The sequence below is a fragment of the Patiria miniata genome, unplaced genomic scaffold (assembly GCF_015706575.1).
Source record: "Patiria miniata isolate m_02_andy unplaced genomic scaffold, ASM1570657v1 HiC_scaffold_3, whole genome shotgun sequence".
In the NCBI taxonomy this organism is placed as follows: Eukaryota; Metazoa; Echinodermata; class Asteroidea; order Valvatida; family Asterinidae; genus Patiria; species Patiria miniata.
The window spans coordinates 827,368-836,784 of NW_024037069.1; the positions used below are offsets into that span (position 1 = coordinate 827,368).

Here is a 9,417-nt window from a genome sequence, read left to right on the forward strand (position 1 = left end):
CAGTGTACCCTATTGTGTGGTTTGTTATTTCAAATGGAGTTCAGTTGAAGTGATTATAAATTGGCTCTAGTTGCTGTTATTCAATCATTGTGTAACAACCTTGTAAGGTATTTGCACAAGGAAGAGCCGAGGTGCCAAGCCATTATTGTATTGAGAAGCTTCTCGACCACCAGTCTGGTCCTTCAAAAAAAAAAGTCCAACTCAAGCCAATGTGGTCCAACAGGCCGGCGTTTATCTCCGGTTTTCTTGGCATAAAATGACTGAGAATATTTCTATCCCCCCTGGATGGAATGCCAGTCCATCACATGTTACTCCCCAGCTCCTGGATTACCCAACTATACTCCTGGGTGGAGAGAGGCAATTTGGGTGAAGTGCCTTGCCCAAGGACACAACATATTACCAGCATCTGGATTCAAACCCCTTACCCTCTGATCATGAGTCATGAACCCCAAGGCCAAAAAAAATATATATTCGGTCTCTGGTCATACCACAGTTCCGGAATTGACGCGGCCACGCGCCTTTTTTTTTTTTCTTCAAGCTTGGATTGTACAGACAAGGTGGGGTACTATTTTGCTTTTTTTGGTGTCCTCATGTACATTGGTGTCCTCCATAATTTGCCTTGGTGCTTTCGATCATTTGCCTTGGTGCAATTTCCCATTCCTTGGTGCTCTTTGGTTAAAAAACAAATGAGGAGGTGCGGAAATAGAGGGCGCTGTTGGAGCTACCGCGGAACATTTTGGAGAAAAAAAAAGATCTACTCGCATGATTAAAATCGACGCGCGCGCTGACCAGAGACCGACTTTTTTTTTTTTTTTTTGGCCTAACCAGTAGCTAAATTTCTTATGAACCAGACACTTGCCCACTGCAGAGCCGGCCGTTCACAGAGAAACCAAATGGTCACGTGGTACTAATTTGATGTCACACGATCGGAACCTTTAGGCAGGACCATTTGTGGCGGTACAAACAATGCGTTGAGCTAAAAACAAACAAACAAAACAGGGGATGAAGCCCTTGAGATATAGTTTTCATGATCTGTTCTTTAACTAACCAAAAGTTCATCTGTTTTATCTTTCAGATATCGACGCTACCCAGACAGACATGAGTATCTTGGGGAAGTATTCAGGCACAAAGCTGACGTTCAAGATATGGACATCTCACCGTACGATGAATGTATCTTTTTTGAAGTATTAAATTAACCCTCCCCCCCCAAAAAAAAAACCCACTAATGAACAAGCACTGTAAAGCAATGATACTAAATCAAATAACGTACAAGTAAATTTAATAAATTTGTAAATATTATAATATTATAAGATGGAATTTTTTTGCGCCGGGGTGATATAAATCAAATTAGGTTTTGCCCTTCACCGACGTTTTAAACACTGAATACTCAGTGTGTTACCTCCCGAGTGAAAGTTGGAAAAAATCACTCGGGTGGGACTCGAACCCACGACCTCCTGCTTTCTAGTGCAGATGTCTTACCACTCGACCACCGAGCTAACGGGATCGGTTGGCCGGTTCGAATCTGATGTACATAGCAGCGGGTACCGCATAAACTATTATAAGATGGAATTTTTGCGCCGGGGTGATATAAATCAAATTAGGTTTTGCCCTTCACCGACGTTTTAAACACTGAATACTCAGTGTGTTACCTCCCGAGTGAAAGTTGGAAAAAATCACTCGGGTGGGACTCGAACCCACGACCTCCTGCTTTCTAGTGCAGATGTCTTACCACTCGACCACCGAGCTAACGGGATCGGTTGGCCGGTTCGAATCTGATGTACATAGCAGCGGGTACCGCATAAACTATTATAAGATGGAATTTTTGCGCCGGGGTGATATAAATCAAATTAGGTTTTGCCCTTCACCGACGTTTTAAACACTGAATACTCAGTGTGTTACCTCCCGAGTGAAAGTTGGAAAAAATCACTCGGGTGGGACTCGAACCCACGACCTCCTGCTTTCTAGTGCAGATGTCTTACCACTCGACCGAGCTAACGAGATCGGTTGGCCGGTTCGAATCTGATGTACATAGCAGCGGGTACCGCATAAACTATTATAAGATGGAATTTTTGCGCCGGGGTGATATAAATCAAATTAGGTTTTGCCCTTCACCGACATTTTAAACACTGAATACTCAGTGTGTTACCTCCCGAGTGAAAGTTGGAAAAAATCACTCGGGTGGGACTCGAACCCACGACCTCCTGCTTTCTAGTGCAGATGTCTTACCACTCGACCACCGAGCTAACAGGATCGGTTGGCCGGTTCGAATCTGATGTACATAGCAGCGGGTACCGCATAAACTATTATATAATAAACTATTATAAACACTGAATACTCAGTGTGTTACCGATCCCGTTAGCTCGGTGGTCGAGTGGTAAGACATCTGCACTAGAAAGCAGGAGGTCGTGGGTTCGAGTCCCACCCGAGTGATTTTTTCCAACTTTCACTCGGGAGGTAACACACTGAGTATTCAGTGTTTAAAACGTCGGTGAAGGGCAAAACCTAATTTGATTTATATCACCCCGGCGCAAAAATTCCATCTTATAATAGTTTATGCGGTACCCGCTGCTATGTACATCAGATTCGAACCGGCCAACCGATCCCGTTAGCTCGGTGGTCGAGTGGTAAGACATCTGCACTAGAAAGCAGGAGGTCGTGGGTTCGAGTCCCACCCGAGTGATTTTTTTCCAACTTTCACTCGGGAGGTAACACACTGAGTATTCAGTGTTTAAAACGTCGGTGAAGGGCAAAACCTAATTTGATTAATATTATAATAACAAATAATAACTGGATTTATAGAGCGCCACATTGCATAAGGATACAAGGCGCTAAACAATGAATAAAACAAGGAAAGAAGACAAGATAAGAGGACAACCAGCTACAATTTGGGGAAAAGGTGGGCCTTGAGAGCCTAAGTTCTTGAAGGACAAAACACTGCCATAATTTCTGATAGGAATGGGTAGGCTATTCCATAAGTGGGGGGCGGCAATGGAGAACGCCCTGTCACCAGCCTGTTTGTATGATTTGGGGATAACAAGGGTCTCTCCCGCAGAAGAACGAAGGGAGTAAGGACGGGTCTGGATTGTGAGAAGAGAGGAGAGATAATCTGGTGCAGAGTGTTCCAGTGATTATAAGTGTGAACCAGAGTGCGAAAATATTGGTTGGAACTTGTTTTGCTTAAATTTGAATCACTTGTAAACAGTTAAATGTGGAAATTTGAGGAGAAATGTTTGTCCCAGCCTTGATTGTCCTTAACAAATGATGATTCAGACTTGGTGACAGCTTCCAAGGACCGCTCAGTGGGTATCATCAAGTTGGGTCTGCCGAACCACGGGTGCACCGAGTACGGGGAGTTCACATGACACCAAACATCAGGGGGTTTCAGGATATAGTGCCAACTCAATTATACTTTTTTCCCCTATTTAGATTGGTTGCCATGGTAACCCAGTGTTACAAGATTCAGGCTTACCAAGCCTTTGAAATAGTGAAAGAAACAAAATTGGCGATGATGTTTTTTTGTACGTGTAGTTTCTATTCTATGGATCCTGTGAGGAAAGTCTGAAAAAAATTTGTCATTTTTTCAACGTGGTTGCTTGGAAAATTGAACGAAAGTCAGCTGAAATGTCTAGCCCAGAATGCAGGAGTTATTTGATCCTTTTGATAATTGAACTGGCTGGGTTTCATTGAAGATATGGGAATTATTGAGCAGTTGATTTGTTTTTGGCACAATTTTATATTTATGATCTGTACTTGATCATTCCTGTGCCGGTTCAAGTTTTATCCCGAAAAATAGATCATTCTTTTCCTAATTGCTATTTCTCTGGCAATACAAGAGTTATTCACTTTTGAATTGAGACGTCGATCTAAAGAAATAGGCCCATGTTTAGTTATTGAATTATTTAACTTTACAAAGGCGAATTATTGGCTACCAGACAATAAATTCGTTCATGCAGGGTAGGCTGGTTCCCGCCTCACAATCAGTATCAATAATGTATGGACCGGGAGCCAGTCTGCTCGCAAAGCAGATCTGTTTGAGCCCAAAACAAAAATCCCTGGGTTTTTTTTTTTCAGAAAAAAAGGGGGGGGGGACTTTTTGTTTTGGAATAAACCTACAAGTTGAACATTTATTACTAGAAGAAAAAATGAATTTTTAAGAGCACGGAGAATGTAACAATAAAAAAAAAAAAAAAGGAACTCCTCCAGGGATTTTGTATCGAGGCATACCCGAGTGGAAATGTATTTGGTGTAGAATTGCGAAATATTATACACAAAATCTGCAGTGCAGATCAGAGGGATATGATGTTCATCAAGTGCCTAATAATAACGTGTTCTTGAGTCAAATGTGGCATGATTTCAAACTGTTCTATTCACTTTTGTGTCTGGTGATGCAAGGGGGACATTTGCCTTCCCTGTTTTTGTGGAAATGTGTTTCCTTTGCCTGCCAACTTTTGCATATTCCGCGGCCCGCTTCAGAGACGTATGTACTGTGGCAAGTCCACTGTAAGAAACGTTCTGCTGACATTGCCGTACATTGGCAAGATGGTAGTTCAACTTGCACTTCAGTTGCTTTGTTACATTGTATGTAACCATGGTAACAGATTGGTTTCAGAAACAGCAATTTTCGTGGTTTATTTGTTGGCTTCTCTACAGGGTGAGTCCAAAAAAAAGGAAACCAAAATGGCAGGACCATTTTTTAAATGAAGTTCTGCATGTAGCAATTTCAAAATCTAGGATATGAAAGCCCAATTCATAAGCTTTCTTTTAGTACAGGAATCATTCAAATCACTCATGTACTTTTCAAGTAACGGGATTTTAAACACAACCACCGTTTTAAAGTTCTGTTCACGGATCACGAAAAAGGTAAGCATTCTTTCAAGCAAAACGAAAACAATTTTGCTGCAAGAACACTTACCTTTTTTGTGATCTGTTGACAGAACTTCAAAACGGTGGTTATGTTTAAAATCCCGTAACTTAAAAATTACATGAGTAATTTGAATATTTCCTTACTAAAAGAAAACTTATGAATTGGGGTTTCATATCCTAGCTTTTGAAAGTGCTACATGCAGAACTTCATTACAAAAATGGTCCTGCCATTTGGGATTCCGTTTGTTTTTTACTCGCCCGGTATAGACCAATCCGGACATGGTATCAATTCTATCACGAAAGGCCCCCTTCAATGGAGAAAGCATTGTGCTAGCTATTGTTCAGATAATCCATCACAGGGCAGTGACTTTGTACAATAGCATGCACAATGTGTTCTCCATTGAAGGGGGCCTTGCACGTGGCAGTGATCACGTGCCTGGATTCTTCTATAAGTTGCCAAGGTGACATTTTTTTCATTGCGCTCAACTTTGAAGAAGGCAAGTACAGGGACTAGAAATGAAGCAACTCTTTAAATGATCAAGAGATTAGATACATTCAAATTAAGCTAACTCAGTCTTTGTAAATAAAAAGTTACTTAAATAATAAAAGGAGACTTTGATAATTGGGTTTTTTTTATGTTGGAGGCAGGGAATAGTTAATCCAAAATTTGGAACTCTCAATACTGTGTATGAGAGTCCCAATACTTAAGGTACTGAAAACATGCAACACACAAAAATAGACTGGCACATGAAACAACCAGTCCAACTCCCATTAGTACTGTATCAATCAACTGTGCCAAAAGAAACATCTGGTACCCAGTCTCTATTTCTAAACATCTCCCCACACTCTGCCGCATAACTACTGAAAATGTCGGGCTTTTCAAACATTTGGATGTATGTACCAGTCTAGTTTTGAGATTCAAATTGAAATCACTTGGCTTCCCTCTCAGGTGCAATATATTGAAGAAAAGTCTCCTATAAAAATTGAATTGAGACCTAAAACTTGGCTGGTGAAATACTGAGGACCTTGTCTTTGCCTCATGAAAAATTGTGGAGAATTTTGTCTGCTTAAAGAGTGAGTAAAGTTGGCCTGAATTTCAAGGTCCCAATCTGGGAATAAATCGGGGAATGAACGGTTTGCCTTGCCGACAACTCTTTGTTGGGAATCAGTTCTGCTTACTTTAGACCTGTATTGATTTCAACACAGGCCAAACAATAGTGTGAAAAGTCCTTGACATGAAGATACAGATTTTGGCCTAGAAAAAAAATCATTTGCAGACAAACATGTTTCTTTAGAAAAGAATTCAGGACGAATGTTTCATCATAATTATTCTGACAATATGTTGATATTCATTTTCACTTTTGTGGGTCTACGGCAGAGCCTGATGAAATTTTTTTGGGGAATAAAAGAAAACTATGGAATCCGAACTTTTTTTCATATCAGATTTAAATAACAGAATCATTTAAAATAATACATTTTTGCACACGTTTTTTGATAATTTCATGTGTCAGGGTTTTTTTTTGTAAATAAACTTGGAAAGAAAAATCAAGATGTATAAATATTTTGTACTTGTTACATATTGTCATAAAAGCACAACTTTTTCATAAGGAGATGATACGAGAGGTACAGCAGATATCAAGGCAAAGCAAGTGTGATTTTTTTTCCCTTCAAAAAATGTTAACCCTAACTCCCTAGGCCTTTTTGCTAGGATGTAGCCTCAATCCTGCAAAATCCTCCAATTGGCCTCATGGAAAAATATCATATAGCCTCAATCCTGCAAAATCCTGCATTGTTTCTTTAATATGGTCCGTGGAGGGGTGACCACTGCCTGAATCCTGCGGCAGTGACTGTCAATATGTTGAGGCTTGGCCAGTGACATCCTGGAGCAGTACGGAGGATTTCAAGCATAATCCAGGCCTATATTTATGCATGGCTGAGCAAAAACAACACAAGGTCCGGCCAAAGACCTTGACAAAGTGCTTCCTACGAAATCAGTAGCGCACTTTTGCCATGTAACCTCAATCCTCCAAATTCCTCCACTTTGGCAAAGAGGATTTTGAAGGATTCAGGGCAGTTAGGGTTTATGTTCTGTATGGGGCCTAACTAGCTTAAAAATATAATTTGTAATTGACTATGATTCAAAACCTGGTCCGTTCCAGATTGGGCCATTATAAGCTAGCTCCTCCCACCTTTCACTTGTGTACAGTTCTCGCAGTGCTTGTGACCAAGTTTGACTTATCTACTGTGGTCACCTGACCAAAAAGTCATGATCTGATTGGTCAGTGAGCACTGTTTGATTGACGGACAGGCAGGATCCCTTGGTCAGGTTTTGTGTCCAGTAATAAGTGTTGGATTCAGTGTGCATTAGCTGCACATCCTTCAATGAAAATGTGGCCTTTATTTATACGTGTAAGTAAACTCTGTCACAGCCAATATGGCCCGACATTTATCTCTGTTTTCCTTGCCATGAAAAGACTGAGAATATTTCTATTCCCCCCTGGATGGGATGCTAGTCCATCGCAGGTTACTCCCAAGCTAATGCCGGTACCCATTTGTACTCCTGGGTGGAGAGAGGCAAGTGGGGGTGGAGTGGCTTGCCCAAGGACACGACATATGTCCAGCAGCTGGATTTGAACCCCTGACACTCTTGAGTCACGAACCCTAACCACTAGGCCATACTCACTACATTTATACAAAATTTATTTGTGTACATTACAATATTTGTCCATCATGATCAATAAGCCTAGCTCTCTCCAGAGTTTTTGGTCAAGAGCCTTATCATCCAAAATCCACTTCTAAATGTACGTAGGATCCCAATGGCACCTTTTTGGGGGGGGGGGGGGTGGGGGAGCAAAATTTAACCTCTTGATCCCTAAAATTTTCAAACCTGCTGGTGGATTTCTTTCATGGTTGGGTTTGGCATATAGGATCATTTGCATATCCCAAAAGTAAACCTACCAAATTATTGTCAAAAATCTAACTTGGATTAAAAATCGTTCTGCACAACCCGTGAAATTATTGTCTGGCTTGCTGTCACTTAGAAGAAATCAAGAAATCTAGGTGATTTCCAACGATCAGTCAATTTGACGGATTTTTGAAAATAAAGAGTGGTATGGACGAAATTAGGCTTCATGATCCAAAGGTTGTCCATTTTCTCACAGTTTTCTCAAAAAGAGTAACATCCACTGAGCTGAAACTTCAACAGGGTAGCTTTGGAACGTTCCTCTTTGGAGTTGGAGCCACGGTGTTATTACTGGAGACCAACAAAATGCAAGAAAAGCAAATGATCCCATATGCCAAAGTTTCAAAGTTTTAAGTGCAATGGAAACATTCAAATGCAAAGTCCTCTTTAAATAGCTTATACAGGGACCACATACTGGTTGTTTATATTGCTTAGGTATTCAGTCAGCTGTTTGTCAGTGATAAATTGTATTATTCACTCAATGTTAAAGGGAATGTACAACATTTGCTTTTGCTGCAATTTTCAGAAATAAATGGATTTGGAGGATGAGTATGTTATAGCAAATATTGTTACACTGACTTGTTTCACGTTTTGGGTTCGTAGATGATGGAAAAACCAAGAAAACCAATCATATTCTTGTAGTCTGGTTCCCTGACTCTACTTAAGATGAAACGGAGCAATTTATAGACTTTGGGGAATTGTAAGGTCAGAGAATCAGTCTAGCAGGCGTGTACCTCTTCACAGGTGTGTAATCAATTGCAAAGAAAATGCAGAGGAACTAAATATGAAAAAGAAGGAGCACTTTTTGAAAAAAAAGTCAGTTTTCTCCAACGCTGGTAAAATACAGAGTTGGAAAAATACAGAGTTGGAAAAATACAGTTTTTTCTTAAAAATTTCAGCACACCATGAGCCACAACTTTACAAGATGCTTTGGACTGTCATTCCCTAACAATCCAGTAAGGTATTTCGTGATAATTTGATCATTTCGTTTGTTGATGTTTGCAAATGTTGTATCTTCCCTTTAAACCCATTATTAGCAACTGTACTATAGTTTTATTGTATTTATTCACTGAAGAATCCATTAAAATCATAGAGTGCTCGGTCGGTTCTGGGCGGTTAACCGACTGTCACTTATATGGGTTTTTGTTTGTTTTTTGACAAGTGTAGACTTTCATCATGTAGTTAAAGTAGAATCTGCCGTTGAAAAGTTTGGAACAGTTTGACTCTAACTTGCCTTCATTTTACAGTATTTTGTGTAAATGCACAAGAAAAAGTCTGAATCTGTTCAGAGAACATCATGTCATTTGCTGGTCTTTGTATGCCATTTTAAAGGCACTTAGGGACAGAGCGTCTAGAATCAAAAGTATTTACGGGGAACTTAAGCGGGCCCCAACCCCATACATTATTTTTTGAACCCACTTTTGGGGGACCAAATTTTTTTTTGCCCCCCCCCCTAAAAAAATGTGCATTCTGGATCCGCCCTTGCATACCCTGTGAAGTGGTGCAGCAGGGAAGGATATTTGGGGAAATTGTTCATTTTGATGATAAAAGCATGGAATTTGGCACACAGTCAGAGTATGTCATGAGAAAAA

General features: G+C 40.3%; 1 protein-coding gene across 2 annotated transcripts in view; it reads left to right on the forward strand.

Annotated features, from left to right (window-relative positions):
- LOC119738581 overlaps positions 1–3,485 on the forward strand; it is a 44,356-nt gene extending 40,871 nt beyond the window's left edge. For both annotated transcript variants that reach the window (XM_038213487.1, XM_038213488.1), the window contains exons 11-12: positions 1,076–1,170; positions 3,271–3,485. In XM_038213487.1, coding sequence (XP_038069415.1) covers positions 1,076–1,170; positions 3,271–3,362 — 187 coding nt within the window. In that variant the 3' untranslated portion in view covers positions 3,363–3,485. The remainder of the gene's footprint in view (positions 1–1,075; positions 1,171–3,270) is intronic.
- The last annotated feature ends 5,932 nt before the right edge of the window (positions 3,486–9,417 follow it).